We start from the raw sequence: 16,413 nt of genomic DNA on the forward strand, positions 1-16,413 counted from the left end.
CTAAGATACCTCAGCACAAAACAAGATTAGTTTTGAGAATGGGAAATGTAATTTTTAAATTAAAAACATTTATGTAAAGGGAACAAAGTTCATGTATTTCATATATGTGGTTTGAAGAGTGTGATAATACTTCACCCATCCCCTCCCTGAGGCCACTTCAACTAGAACACTACAGATAACATATTTCTTTAAGAAAGTAATTTAGCAGTTGGTCTACCTGTTGGTGTTTATGAAGAGTCATACATCAGGAAATCCTGGTGTTCATCACAGTTGCTCAAAAGTCAGTTGTCTGCAGCAGAGCATCAATGAAATGAAAACATTTTCTGGTTTTTAAGTATTATTTTAATATGGAAACCTTTACAGGCAAAACTCTCCATTTTTCATTATAATTTACTTTATTCTAGATTACTGAGACTTTCATGTTACTTTTTGTTATTATTCCTTAAAGATCCAAAAGTCCCTTTACAACATTGAATTAATGGAACCAAATATGTTTTCTTCTGTTTTATAATAGATATGTGTAGATAGCTGTTGGCTTTTGAAATTTGCATATTAAAGATGTTTTAACTGAGACCATTTCATAATCATATTGTTTATGACCTGGTCGACTCTTTTAAAAAATAAGCTGCACCTTCAGGTAATAGTTTACAATTAATAAAAGTGATTTTTATTACTGTAATTTGAATAAAGTACTTAAATTCAAAACTAGTATGTGTCAATCCATTTGAACTGCTAGAGAAAAATAACATAAACTGAATGGCATTTACACAAGAAATTTATTTCTCACAGTTCTGCAGACTGGGAATTCCAAGATCAAGGTGAAGGCACACTTCTTGGTTCTTAGAACGTGTGTTCTCACTGCTTACTGGGAAAGGCACTTTTGGGGGCTTCTTTATAAGAGCACCTGTGGGGAGCAACCCGGACTAGACTAAGTTACTGGAATTAAGACTTATTCTATGCATCTGCTCTCCCACAATATGGCGCTGAGAAGGGAAACAGCTTCTACGCAGCTGCCTCCAGTTCAACCAATAAACTGTAGGACCTGCTCCTGATTGGAGGAGAGCAGCGTACTTGGCGTGTGGGTAGCAGAGCAAGGATTGGCGGAGGAGGACTATAAAGGAGGAGAGAGACAGCATGCACCAGGAACATCTAAGGGGAACACCTGTGCAGCCCCCGAGAGAGCCGGCCGGCGGTGTGCCGCTCCCCTGCGGAAGTGGGGAATGTGGCAGGGGGAACGGCCCTTCCACGGAGGTGGAAGGGACGGTAGCCAACCCGGGAAGGACCAGCAGCCAACCCGGGAAGAACCAGCAGCAAACCCGGGGACGGCCGAGCAGACGAAAGAACAGCACAGGGTCCTGTGTCGTTCCTCCACGAAGACGGGGAGCGACATAATGGTGCCATGACTCGGATATGAAGCCTAGGCAGGGTTTAGTGTCGTTCCTCCATGAAGAGGGGGAGCGACAAGCACCAATCCTGTTTATGAGGGTTCTGCTCTTACGACATATCACCTGTCGTAAAGCCCTGCCTCCTGATGGCATCACACTGATGATTATATTTCAACCTATGCATTTTGAAAGGCACAAGCTTTCAGACTACAGTAATTTGTGAAGCTTATTACATATCCATATTTTAAAGTACAGCATATCTTTATCTATTTTTGAGATGTGAGGTTTTATTTTGTAAGGTAATATTTCTTAAATGACTTTATAATGTAAATTGAATGTTTTAATCAAAGTAAACATTTTCTGAACCAGTTACTAATGATATATTTTTATTTCATAGGTAACTTTTAAAATATTATTTCAGTTTAACACATCTCATCTCATGGAAAATGTGGTCATTCACTTAAGTACAACAAGGTTGGTGTATATATGTGTATGAGTGTATGTCATCTCCTGTGTATTTAAAGTACTTTTTTCTTTGTAGACTCACTGGAAGCTTCTTACAGCTTATAAGAGAGCAGTAGAAGACAAAGAATCACTTTGCTTCACAAAAACACTCTTAAGAGTAATTAGCAAAATAAAGAAATTTTTAGTTGATAGAAATAATTCACCTGACCGGAATAAGCCAATAGATCTGTAGAACATGATATGATCACCCATCACTTCAGCTGCCACACTGCATTTAAATTCATTTAAAATTTTACAGGCTCTACAACTTTAAAAACTTTTACAGGCTACCCATTAAAATTAACTTAATCAGTAGATGGACTTAAAGCTTTATGATGCCCTTTGGTAGTCCATTGTGATACCCTTAATAAATTTTATCCAAATCAGTCAAAGCTTCTAACAGGTATCATAGAACACACGGACTAAAAACAGCAACAAGCGATAAGGAAACTGCAATAGCAGCTCAGAGTTCTTCTAAGTGTAATTATCTTCTGGACCATCTGCATTGAGATCAAGTTCTGCCTCTTGTTGCTTTACTCCTCAGTAACTATATTAGTGCATGTCATATAACAGTCACTGTGTAGATGTAGAGTAAATGAATACTTGACAAAGATGAATTATGGATGAATTAATTCCGTATGTTCAGTCCAATTCAACTCAACAAATACTTCATTGACATCCACTATAAACAAGATATTGAATTAGTCACTATAGGAAATAAACCACCTGAGGGGGTGAATATTACAGTAAAGGGTTGAGACTAGTATGAAGTTAATGTGACACCGTTAAGTAAGGATATTGGAAAATAAACATCGTGTCAGGGACATACTGGAGGATGAAACTGTATCTCCTGGGCAATCAGAACCCAAGAAACCTTTATCAAGGAAGTTATAATTGAGAAAGACCTTAAAGGATAGATAGTATTTCACAGAGATTGCTGAATTGAATTAGCTGGGCCACTTCAGGTGAAATTCATAGCTTAAGGAAAAACTCAAGGAAAGACCAGTTGGTGTACTTTTGAAGAATATTGATTAATCCATTTCAGCTAAAATATAGAGAATACATATAGTCATAATGGGAAGTAAGCAAGAAGTGTGCATCCTACTGCACTATGCCAGGTACCAAATGTTAGCAAAGGGTGTTTTCTTCCTTAAGTGAACAAGCTATGAAGAGTCTTCTAAGGGCTGAAGTCATTCATAAAGAGCTGCTTGTTGGGAAGATGAATTTGGCTGCAGTGTGGAATAGATGAGAGAAAAGGGAACCATCTGTACCAGGAGCTCAGTCACACAAATGCCCAGAGCCCACAGCAGCAGGATGCCTGAGCTGCCTGTTGCTCATCCCAAGCCACCTCATGTACTGGGGAATAAGTAGAACCACTAGAAGGTACTCATTACCCAGTCTGTGAGACAATGTCCTAGCTGCTAGGTCAGTTGGTGGGGGGACTTACACTTAATAATGAGTATTTCCTATGCCCTAGGACCATCTTACATAGTTTATGCTGATTATACATTTATTCATCATTGAATGCTAATATCCCACATTTTATAGATACACAAAGCATAAAGAGCTTAAGTAATTCACACATAGAACCAGTGTCCAAAAACAATCTCATTCTCTGGACCCAGAGCTAGTGATCATAAATTATATCACTTGTTCATGTTTGTTAGTGCTGTGAAATGTGAAATATGTGTATCCGTATATGCATATATATCTTTACATAAACTATAATTAAAATGGTAACCAAAATCTAAGAAATAAAGACATGCTGAACAAATAATATTAGTATCGAGTACTTGGCATGAAAAGAATATTAGAGGAGCAAACAGAAGATTTTAGATTCACTCGCACTTTTGTGTCCTTGCAAGTTCCTTGCCTGTGGTAAATAAATAAGCATCGCCAAGGATGATTAGTATTTTTTTTTAATTCCTGAGCCACAACTTAAAACTACTAAATCCACCATTTCTAGGAGAGGTGAGAAGTCTGTGTATTTTCACAATTAAGCCCAGAGATTCTTAACATCATCATAGAATTTTGAGAAATATTGGGCTAGATTAGTGTTGGTTTCAACTCTGGCTGCGTATCAGAATTAGCTTGGGAACTTTTCACAATATCTGTCCCTGACCTCTTCCTCATCCTGATTTTAAAATTATCAAGAATTCCACTGGATTGTCCTTTTATTTTGTTGACAAGACAAGCTTCTCTTGAACATGCTTACAGATGGCTGTACATGATCAACAGTTTAATGACGTCTCTGAATGTGCTGTGTATCTTCCAGTGACAGTGAAGAACCTCCTGAAGCCCTTTTTGATAATGAAGTAAATATTTCTATCCCAGTAAAATATGAAGTTGGACTACAGTTTTACAGGTAGGAGGAAACCACATTTTCGCTGCTACCTTTCTGTTAACTCAGAGGGTCTCCAGCTTTGGTCCTTGGCCAAGATCATCGGCATCCCCAAGGAACTTGTTTAGAAAGTGCTCCACCCCCACTCCAGAACTACTGAAACAGAAAGTTGAATATTCTAATAACCCAAAATGTGAAGTACTAGTGACATTGCGTTGTATTAACAATCCAATCTTAACTCCCAAACACAAAAGACAAAGTATTCTTAGTGGTCACCAGCATATTTTTTGTTTGTTTGTTTGTTTGTTTGTTTGTTTTACAGGCAGAGTGGACAGTGAGAGAGAGAGAGACAGAGAGAAAGGTCTTCCTTTGCCGCTGGTTCACCCTCCAATGGCGCCGCGGCCGGCGCACCGCGCTGATCCGATGGCAGGAGCCAGGAGCCAGGTGCTTTTCCTGGTCTCCCATGGGGTGCAGGGCCCAAGCACCTGGGCCATCCTCCACTGCACTCCCTGGCCACAGCAGAGAGCTGGCCTGGAAGAAGGGCAACCGGGACAGAATCCAGCGCCCCAACCGGGACTAGAACCCGGTGTGCCGGCGCCGCTAGGCGGAGGATTAGCCTAGTGAGCCGCGGCGCCGGCATATTTTTTTAACGATGAATTGCATCCTGTGAAAATCTAATCAGCATTTTTCATGGACAAGAGCTGTTTATTTCTTCAACTATTCATAAACCATTCATAAACAAGAACTTCTTTTCTATCCAAACACCAATCATGTTAGCAAGATTTTCCTCTGTAAATCCCCTTGCTTAAGCTTTGGCTAAATAAATATGTGGAATATATACAAAAATAGAAGAATCTGTGGCAAGTTCAGTCTAATCCGAAGTTTTATGATTTTATTCATTTATTTTCATTGGAGCTTTACTGATAATACACCAGAAAAAAAGAGAGTTTTACATGTGTGCCTTGCTTGTGTTTCCAAGCCTTTTGATTCTGGTACTGGTTTCTATTTTGTTGTGTCCACTTTTGTTGACACACTGCATTCTCCTAAAAACTTTCCATTAAAATCAAGTTTTGGAAAAGAAAGTTACTTACAAGTATTTTTTATTTGCCTTCTCTTGACTGGAGTACTGTTTAGAAATATATTATTTCAGTCTACCAGTTTTACCCAAAGAATATGAAGAAGTTGCAGGGAAAACATTAAATTTTTAGTTACGAGGCTGACACTGTGGCGCAAAGGTTAAACCACTGCTCGTAATGCTGGCATTCCATATGGGCCCCAGTTTGAGTTCTAGCTGCTCCACTTCAGATCCAGCTCCCTATTCATGGCCTGGGAAAGTAGCAGAAGATGGCCCAGGCCCTTGGGCCCCTGGACCTACGTAGGAGACCTAGGACAAGCTCCTGGCTCCTGGCTTTGGCCTGGCCCAGCTGTGGTCATTGTGGCCATTGGAGTAAAATAGCAGATGGGAGATATCTCTGTCTCTCTCTCTCCCTAACTCTGCCTTTCAAATAAATAAATAAATCTTTTAAAAAATTATGAAAAAATCTTAAGTTAGCAATCAATTTAAGATTTTAAATTATGTAAGGTTAAAAATTTTTTCAAGCTATTTGAATTCTAACATACTAAAAATACCAATTTTTAGTTTATTATTCAATAGATATACATGATAATAGTGAATTTATAGAAATCTTTGACTTGCTAACAAAATTTTTATTAAAAAACTATACCTATTTTAGTATTTTTGGGTCAAATATAATCAATGAACTAAATTATATAATCATTCTCACCCTCCTAAAAGATTTGACTATAGATTTCAGGGTTAAAATTTTCCCATCTGTAAGTATCTTGGGGGGCTCCAAGGTATGGAGAAAGGCAAAGGATGATACCCAGTAGAAGTTAAACTTTTTCATATTTTATCTTTCTTCTTCCTATTAATTCGTTTAAGCTCTGCAAGTGAATACCATATTTCAATTGCGGCCAATGAGACAGTCCCTGAAGTTATTAATTCCACTGAGGACATTGGAGATGAAATTAATGTCTTCTACTTGGTAAGAAATTACCTCTAAATTACTATTCTAAAAGTGTCATTTGTAGGTTTATAAGTTGAAGTACTACCAGATACTTAAAAGCTTGTTTTAATATTTAATCTCTATATTCCAGCTTACTTTCTTGATAATGTCACAATTTTAAAATAATTTTAATAATTAATCATACTTGGAATCAATGTAAAGATGTCTCTAATTCTTCATATTAAGATATAGTTCATTAGAGTGATGTGTTAGAGTTCTCCAGGAAGAACTAATTAGAAATATAGATACAGATACACGAGAGAGGAGTTCTTAGGGAAACAGGTGCATGCAGTTGTGGAGGTTGAGAAGTCACAAGACAGGCCGTCCGCAAGCTGGAAATCAGAGGACGCCAGTGGCATGGCTGAGTGGAAGTCCAAAGCCTTCAGAGGCGGGATAGTCAGTGGTGTAACTCTCGTTAGAAACCAAAGGCCTAAGAACCTGAGCAGCCACTGGTGTGTGAGTCCTGGAGTCCACGAGCCCGAGAGCCTGGAGTTTTGATGTCTGAAAGCAAAGAAGGGCGCAGACACCTTTGTCTTTCCTCCGGGTTGTTCCCTCCAGGCCCCTAGCCAACTGGATGGCGCTGGCCCACCTCATGGACAGATCTTCCCCACATCGTCCACTTAGACTCCCATGCTAGTCTCCTCTGGACTACCCTCATGGACACAGTGCTTACTTGGCTTCTAGGTACTCCTTTATACAGTTGACGTCTAAAGTGAACCATCACAAATGACTTCACATGGAACCAAGCAGATACTTCTCATAAACTTGTAGGTTTATTTACATTACTGGCACCTTTTTAGCAATTATGACTGTTTCAGAAATGCATTAGTTCAAAATTGATCACATTTTCCTTTACTCAACAAATACATATGAGCCTCATTCTGCTCATTGCTACATTCATATGCATCATACTGTAAGTTGTGGATACTACCGCCTTCTTAAGTGATGATTTCCATTATGACACTTATTTTTTTCTTTGAATCCTTCATAACAAACTTTTCCCAATCATTATAGCAAACGATCATGGAGTTTCTCTTTACATAATGTCTACTTACAGATGCATACTTAAGTTAATACTTTTCAAGATAAAAAGATAATTAAATTCAGATGATAGGTTTAAAAGTATATTCAGAAGTATGAAATAACACAACATAATTATAAAGGTATTCTCATTCTCTTTAAGAAATACCAACAATGAAACAGGAAGTTATGTTCCAAAGTGGAAGTAAATGTCTATCTTCAAGATGAGTTTCATTGTTTCTATTTGTGTTGTTGGAACATAACATGAATGCCAGTAATCATACTAGATTCCGGGAAGTGTCTTGGAATTCAGCCTCAGTAAGAAAATTCAGCAAACAACAAGAAGGAAAGAGGGAGGGAGGCAGGCAGACAGGGAGGAAGGGAGGGAGGGAAGTCAGGAAGGAAGGAAGCGGGGGAGAGGGAGGGAGGGGAAAAGAGGAAAGGAAAAGGATGAGTGAAAGAAAATATAATTTGAATATTGTTGATCTTCATATACTCTAATGGAAAGAGATAATCCTTACCTATCATAGACAATGTTGCTATAAATAACCTTGTTAAGCATATCCCTGAAGATAAACCTTTGTGCATCTCTGATTATTTTACGGAGATAAGTTCTAGAAATGTAGTAATGGAATTTTTTAAAAAAGAATTTTTTAGATGAGACCTCAGTAACATTACTGTTAGGAACTTGCCCTAAAAATTATTGGTGATACAACAAAAATTTAAGGGATGTTCTAAATAATGTTACTTGTAAGAGTTTGAGGGGCTGGTGCCATGGCTCACTTGGTTAATCCTCCAACTGTGACACCGGCATCCCATGTGGGCGTCAGTTCTAGTCTGGGTTGCTCCTTTCCAGTCCAGCTCTCTGCTGTGGCCCCCAGGAGGGCAGTGGAGGATGGCCCAATGCTTGGGCCCCTGCACCCACATGGGAGACCAGGAGGAAGCACCTGGCTCCTGGCTTCAGATCAGCACAGCGCCGGCCGTAGCAGACATTTGGGGAGTGAACCAACAGAAGGAAGACCTTTCTCTCTATCTCTCTCTCTCACTATGATTCTACCTGTCAAATTTAAAAAAGAGTTTGAAAATTAATATCTTGGGTTTTGCATTGTGGCATAGCAGGCATGCAAGGCTGGCATGCCATATGGGCACTGGTTCATGTGTCGGCTGGTCCACTTCTGTTCTAGCTCCCTGCTAATGGCCTGGGAAAAGCAGTGGAAGATGGCCCAAATGTTTGGGTCCCTGCCCCCCAAGTGGAAGACCCACATGAAGCTCTGGGCTCAGCCCTGGCCACTGTGACCATCTGGGTAGTGAACCAGGAGATAAAAGATCTCTCTCTGTCGCACCCTCTCTGTAATTTGACTTTCAAATAAATAATAATTAAAAAATCTTTTAAAAATATCATAGAACAATCTAAAAGTTTAACAACATGCAATGACAAATAAATTTTCATATTTTCATTGAAGAGAATATCATCTATTCACTGGACAGTTTATTATAATATTGGAGGACATATTTTCAGAGTAGGAAACCCTAATTCTGCTATTTACCATGCCTGTGACCATGACAGTTTTCATTCTTTGTTGCCTCATATGAAAATAGAGATAATAAAAATCTCCCTCCTATCGTTGTTAAGAAGGCTAAAGGCATTCATTCAAATAAGAGTAGCATAAAGCATGGCACAGTCAACAATAAATATTGATATTGTGGTTGTTGTCTATTTTTTAAAAGAATTATTTATTTGAAAGGCAGAGTTAGAGGGAGAGGGAGAGACAGAGAGAAAGAGGTCTTCCACTTGCTAGTTCACTCAACAAATGGCTGCAACGGCTGGAGCTGGGTCCCCCATGCAGATACAGGGGCCCAAGGACTTTGGCCATCCTCCACTACCTTTCCAGGTCATCAACAGGAAGCTGGATCATAAGTGGAGCAGCCAGGACTTGAACCGTGCCCACATAGGATGACAGCTCCACAAGCAGAGGCTCAACTCACTATGCCACAGCACCAGCCCCTATGCAAACAATAAAGACAAAAAATTTATACACTAGTGTTACCAAGGTAATTGAGTTGTAGGAAACATTTATTTTCTATTTATCTACAGTATTGTCCAGTGTTTCTACAGGGAACTTTTTTTAATCAGAAAAAGATGATTATAGAATGCATGATTTCTGACTCAATATCAGGAGACAGATGGGAGGCCACACCAGACAAGCATAGGGCATATTATCATAAGAAGATAAGAGTCAAGGAGCACATGTAAGAGGCTATCACAGCTGGTCAGGAATCTCCAGGATTCCAGGATTAAGGAATTATGTAATCATTATCAGCCACAGGGAGTTGTTCCGGATCTGAGTAGCTCTCACTGTGGAAGGCTCTGTAGGGTGGGTCAGTGGATTTCTTGGTATCCATCTATGTAGATAAAAGAGCTCCTATTTGACAAAAGGTTTTTCCCAAAGAGGCCACAGAGAAGGCTGAGGGAGACTGAGATGAAAGTCTGACTCTCATCAAACCATATTACCAACAGCCAATGCCACAATAGCACTAAGTGGGGACAGAATTGTGAAGGATACTGGTGGCGGTCTGGCTTGACTGTGCTGTGGTGGTAGGTGAAATCTAACCAGGGTCAGAGATGATTCATGGCCTTGGGCAAGGATGGGAAAATGGGTTACGGCAACTAGAAATAAGCTGAACTGTTCCATGTGACCAGGTAAATGGTCACCCTCCTTTCTAACTCCAAGAAGACCAATATCTTAGAAAGAAAAACTGGCATGGCAAAAGCACAATAACAAAGAAAACTTTTCAGTTCTGATTCTGTTGTTAATCCCAGTCTTATTTTGGGAGTGGTGAAAGAGCAATATGATTATAACTGATGCATATGACCACCAACCATTAAATATCCATATTTTCTTGCTAGCTTAATCATGCCAGTTCTCTGAATTGTACCATAAACTGCATTCATTTGGAGCTTCAAAATTTTAGCCAACTTAATCCATCAGTTAAGAACTTAAGTCAGTGTAAGAGATAAAGGATGTTGCTGAAGGAGGAAGAAAAGATCACATTTGTATTTTTTCCCATAGATTCGAAAAAGTGGACATTTTCCAATGCCAGAACTTAAGCTGTCAATTTCATTCCCCAACCTGACATCAGATGGTCATATTGTGCTGTACCCAACAGGATGGTCATCTTCAGATGTAAGTCACGTGTGCCTTGGAATCATGCCATTACGTTATCTTTCTCACTTCATGTGTGAGTCTTTTATTCTGCATGCACTTGTGATGGTTTACCAAAGTAACATGGTCTTTTAGAAAACTTAAATAATAACTTCCTCCAGCATTTTGAAGATGCTTTAGTTCCCTAGGGATGCTCTAGCCCAATTACCACAAATTCTGGAGGCCAGAAGTCCAAAGTCAAAGTGTCAGTGGTGTTGGTCCCCTCTGGTAGCTCTAAGGGACATCCTGTTGCATGCCTCTTTCCTGGTTTCTGGTAGTTGCTGGCAATCCTTGGTTTCTTCTCACTTGCGGCAGCCTAGCTCCAACTTTCACCTCTGTCTTCTCATAGTCTCTTCTGTTTCTGTAGCTCTCATTTTATGTCTCCCTGTGTTTCTGCACACTAAATTATTGGATTGATTTCATTGAAGATCCTTCAATTTAATTACATCTGCAAAGAACCTGTTTCCCAATAAGGTTCCATTCACAGATTCTGGGAATTAGAACCTGGGCATTTCTTTTGGGGGACACTACTTAATCCAGTAGAATGCATTTTAGATCATTAAATGTGGGTATATGCCTTATATGTTTATTGCACTTTTAATTTCTTTTAGGTGGTCAAACAATTGTAAAGAGCCTTCTTAATCATCCCTGAGCATATACAACTGCACATAAAATAGACCAATATTCTTAACGTACTTACCCCCAACAACAGCAATATCATGTTGCCTTTTTACTTGAAGCATGGAATGAGACTTTGTAATAGTTAATTTTTATAGCTTAATGTCTAAAACATAGAAAAATCACAAAAAATATTGAATTAATGCATGCACGCTTTCGGCATTTGATAATTTGTCTTCTTTTCACACATTTTTAAAAATTAAAGTGCTAAAATGATTTGCTGAGGGCAGGGGAAAAATAAACCAAAAATCCAAAAGGCAGGTTTTTGAGAAGTTGGAAAGAGAACCTTTATCCATATCACCTTTTTATCAAAAGATTTTGGAAGCAAATGGTTTATTAAATGTAAGCCTAGAAAAACAACCCAAGAATCATCTATCTTATAGAGCTGCCTACCTACGTCTTCCTCTCACAAAAACTAAGAGTCTTTTCTTTCATATATAAGGACTCAAAAACATTATTGTGTGAATACATAAATTCAGATGAGAGTTTCTTTTGAGTGCTATTTCATAAGCCATCTCATGAGCTTTTACTGAAGAGCAGTGCTAACCCTCTTTCTATTCTCAGTAGTCTGAAATTTTTCTTGCTGTCTGTGTTACAGGAATTTACAAGCTAATTTCTGGTTTAAATAATAAGCTGAAGAGTGTACTGTTTGTGTAATAGTAAATTTTGCCAGCATCCTTTCCTTTCCATAACAACCTCACCGAGTTCATTACAAAGTGAAAGTGCAGACCAGTAATTACCTGCCGGTCAGTGTATAGAGCCAGTTCATAACAGCCTCTTCCATCCTGCTGCTTAACCACGATGGACCTTTAATGTGTGTCAGTGGCTGTCATTCACAGATTCTTCAAATTACTGCATAACTAGGACATTTCCCTCTGAAATTCGGCACTATGTGATAAAAGAATTGTTTTCATTTCCTAGAACGCACACTGCGAACCCCATAGTCTTGAGGATCCTCTTGGAATCATCTCTGGAAAGACGATTAAATCAAAATCTGATGATCTCAAACGAGGCACAATTCTGGTAAATTAAGTCAAGTGCTTTCTTTTCTTAATGTTTATTTAGTTATTTGAAAGTGAGAGTTACACAGATACAGGAGGAGACCGAGAAAGAGGGGGATCTTCCACCCGATAGTTCACTCCCCAGATGGCAGCAATAGCTAGTGCTGGATGCCCCCAGATGGCTGGAGCCAGTAATTTCTCCAGGTCTCCCACGTGGGTAGCAGAGGACCAAACACTTGGGCCACCTTCCACTGCTTTTCGCAGGCCATTAGTAGGGAGCTGGAATGGAAATGGAGCAGATCGGACTCTAACAGGCACCCATACAGGATGCTGCCACTGCAAGCACACAACATTGGCCCCCAAGTGCTGTTTTTCTAATATGCTTTCCAAATGAATAAATTCAGGGTCAGCCTAGAAAAAACTATTTGAATTGTTGTAATATAGTACTTTGTATAAAATAGCAGGAATACTGATATGCACCTGTGGACATTTCAACAGGACTGCAGCACATGTAAATTTGCTACCATCACATGTAATCTCATTCCTTCAGACATGAGCCAAGTGAATGTATCGCTAATCTTGTGGAGACCGACTTTTATAAAAGTAAGTGAAGGTATTTCTTTGTACAATTATTGAAACAAAATGACAAAATGTTGTTCACTACTTCTGACATATGTGCTACGCACAGTGCTTCTGTGGACAGGACATGAGGACATCACAGACTGCTCTAGCTCTCCTTAACCAGCTATGTGGTGGTCTCATCTTTCCTATTAATAGCCATGTTATCTTCAATGCTTCCTTCCAGTTAGGCCTTCAGTCTCTCATTGTTTGTCTTTGAACCATAAGAGATAGATACCTCTCAAGAACCAAAGCTTGTACTTATTGTTCAAAGAATTAAAAGAATTACCATCCTTAACACCACTAACAAAGGAGAGAACCAGCATGTGTATGGCCTCACGGTGTTTTTAGCAGACTTTTGTTCTCTACAAGTATTTTGGAGTGCATTTTCCAACCCAATAAAGCCAAATCTGTCTGACAATAAGCTACTTTAAAACTTTGTTTTGGATTGTGTCTTTTTCTTATCAAGTATTTAGATGATCATATGAAATAGTCATTTTAAGTTTGATCACACTAAGTTGTTTTCATAAGTAATAAACTATTGAATATTGGCAATACCCTACTTAATCTTCAACAGGTGCTTTTATAAACCTCATTATCAGAGTGCAGCTACTTGGTGCCTGCATTAATGGTAGACAGCGTTTGAGGTTTGCTCTAAGTACCAAGTTGGATAGAAATTATTCAGAAAAAGTTCCCATTCTATAACAAGGATCTAAATGAGAATTGGAGGGGAGGGCAGAAAAAGAGTGAAGATAAGTACATTTTGATACTACCAGGTCCACTTGGAAGTTAACAAAGCCAGTGTTTTAATCTCACAGAGCTTTAGTGTTTGCACCAGACAAACATGGCTGGCTGTCATTTTTATTAGCCATAATATATTAAAAACAAATCCGTTTATTTTCCAGGCACATTTTTCCAGCTTAAACCTTACCATAAGGGGAGAACTTCAGAGTGAAAATACATCACTGGTTTTAAGTAGTAGCAATCAAAAAAGAGAGGTAAGTGAAGCTCTAAGTTTTGAAAACATTATGCACTTCACTGTGACTTTTGTGACATAATGTTTTATAATTGCGTACAGTCCTTTAAGCAGTGACTGGTGCTGCTCCTGGTGACAGATACTACTTGCTTCAAATTATACTTCATTAGCCTCGAGTGCAATTTCAGTCTTGTTCTTCCTTGTAAGCAACTTGGAAAAATCACGATATTTACAATTAGCATGCCATGTTTGACTTTTATCTCTTCTAACTATCACAGTAAATAGGTGTTTTTACTTTCACCTTTAGAGCAAACGGTGCGCTTGTAACTTTCTTGCTGAAAAACTGACATCACAAAATGCAGCTGACATCTGAAGAGCAAACTTGAAAAACAGTTTCTTTACACAAAATGGCTTTATATTGTATAGGCATATGTGTAAATTCTTTACATTTTTCTTGATTTAGTCATTAGGAAATTTGAAACAAAAATGAGCTAATATTCCCCCAAAACAATGCAGGCTTGAGTCTTTGCTGAAAATAAAATCGTTTGAGGAGTTTTTTTGTTTTATTTTGTTTTGTTTTTTACTTTTGTGCTTTTGTAAAATAAGAACAAAGCACTTGTTATGGACACAGACACTTCAGCATAATCTCCCCTCTTGTCATGGAAGAGTTTGAAAACCCCGTGTTGGGGGTCAGACTTTTGATGCAGTGTTTAAGCTGCAGGTTGGAACAGCTGCATCCCATGTCCAAATATCTAGGTTTGTTCCAGTCCTAGTTCTGCCTCTGATTTCAGCTTCCTACTAATATGTGTCATTGGAGGCAACAGCTAAGGACCGAAGTACTTTGGCTCCTAACCCCCATATGAGAAACCCAGATTGAGTTTCAGGCTCCTGGCTTTGGCCAGCCCCAGCCCTACCTGTTGCAGTATCTGGAAGATCTCTCTCCCTCCTTCCACCCTCCCTGTCCTTCTGCCTTTCAAATTAAGAAAAATACATACATAAACATCCCAGATGAATAAACTGCATCATGAGAATCATAATATTCTATCTGCAAACTCCCTAATGTTCAGATAGCCTTTAAAAATTGCTATTTCAAACAACTGCAGTGACATTGATGTCTGATAAACATGTTTTTAAAGAACAAATAAAATATAAAAGAGACCTTCAGAAAGCTCATGGAAAATCTGTAGCATGAAAAACAAAACTATATGGATTTCAAAATGCTTTTGCACCAAAATAAACTTACCTTTTAATTCCATGTGTTTACAACTTCTTTGGAGTACTCTCATATGCACAGAATTTTTTAAAGATTCATTTATTTATATATTTATGTATGCATGTATGTATTTGAAAGGTAGGGCATGAGAAAGAGGAAGATCTCTGATCTACTTATTTACTCCCCAAATATCTATATCAGCCATGTCTGGGATCAGATAAAAGCCAGGAGCCAGACAGTCCATCCTGGTCTCCCAAATGAGTGGCAGGGCCCAACTACTTGGACCATCTTCTGCCTTCCCCGGCACCAAAGCTGGAAGCTGGATCAGAAGTGGAGTGGTATGGGACCAGCACTGTGACGCAGCAGGTTAAAGCCCTGGCCTGCAGCACCAGCATCCCATATGGGCGCAGGTTCAGGTTCTGGCTGCTCCATTTCTGATCCAGCTCTCTGCTACGGTCTGGGAAAGCACTGAAAGATGGCCCAAGTCCGCGGACCCCTGCACCCATGTGGGAGACCCAGAGGAAGCTCCTGGCTCCTGGCTTCACATCAGCTCAGCTCTGGCTGTTGCAGTCATTTGGGGAGTGAACCAGAGGATGGAAGACCTCTCTCTCTCTCTCTGTCTCTCTGTCTCTCTCTCTCCCCCCTCACCCCTCCCTCTCTTCCTCTCTCCCTCTCTCCCTCTCTCCAACTCTGCCTTTCAAATAAATAAAATAGATCTTTAAAAAAAAAGTGGAGTGGCAAGGACTGAAACAAGCACTTCAGTATGGGATTCTGGTGTCACAAGAGGCAGCTTAACCCGCTGCACCACAGCGCGAGCCCCTGCATGTGTTCACTTACTTCAGAGTACCCAGCCTGATCAGCGTGCAACATAAAGTTGTTCCATACACAGAAAAGTCAATGATTCCTTCAAACCTAAAAAAACTGAGTGTGGATTATATTGGAAAAAGTGTATTTGATTCCCAGATACGTTATGTTTAAATGTTACAATTAGCTCCATTTCCCATAAATGTTATTTTAATAGTCCCTTGCGAATATTTGTGCTACATTTCATCCTAAAGGAAAATCATATATATATTGATAAAATTACTAATAATGACCATTTTGTAATTGTATGATCTTACAAAATTTTCCAATCCTATCTAGACCGCAATTTCTATAAGTTCATGGAATTGTTTTAGACATGATTCAAATCTGTTCTAATGGTCTGATTCTGTATAATCCCACACTGTCTTCAGCTCTGTATTTTCCACATATCAGCTTGATCTACCTGGAGTGATTTCACGGGTTTATATTTGTGTTCACTATATGCAAATACAAGTATACCTCAAAAAGTTCAGGAAACATGAAATTAAGTGAGTTTATTTGGGTGCAAAAAAATAGAAATCCATGTATAAATTTTCATAATATC

At 39.1% G+C, this 16,413-nt stretch overlaps 1 protein-coding gene across 1 annotated transcript in view; it reads left to right on the plus strand.

Annotated features, from left to right (window-relative positions):
• ITGA1 (integrin subunit alpha 1) overlaps nucleotides 1–16,413 on the plus strand; it is a 176,202-nt gene that overhangs the window by 144,986 nt on the left and 14,803 nt on the right. The window contains exons 21-27 of the mRNA XM_008262192.4: nucleotides 1,783–1,859; nucleotides 4,165–4,254; nucleotides 6,173–6,275; nucleotides 10,388–10,501; nucleotides 12,119–12,220; nucleotides 12,697–12,801; nucleotides 13,722–13,814. Of these exons, the coding sequence (XP_008260414.2) occupies nucleotides 1,783–1,859; nucleotides 4,165–4,254; nucleotides 6,173–6,275; nucleotides 10,388–10,501; nucleotides 12,119–12,220; nucleotides 12,697–12,801; nucleotides 13,722–13,814 (684 nt within the window). The remainder of the gene's footprint in view (nucleotides 1–1,782; nucleotides 1,860–4,164; nucleotides 4,255–6,172; nucleotides 6,276–10,387; nucleotides 10,502–12,118; nucleotides 12,221–12,696; nucleotides 12,802–13,721; nucleotides 13,815–16,413) is intronic.

This window comes from Oryctolagus cuniculus, chromosome 14 (genome assembly GCF_964237555.1).
Source record: "Oryctolagus cuniculus chromosome 14, mOryCun1.1, whole genome shotgun sequence".
NCBI classification, from domain to species: Eukaryota; Metazoa; Chordata; class Mammalia; order Lagomorpha; family Leporidae; genus Oryctolagus; species Oryctolagus cuniculus.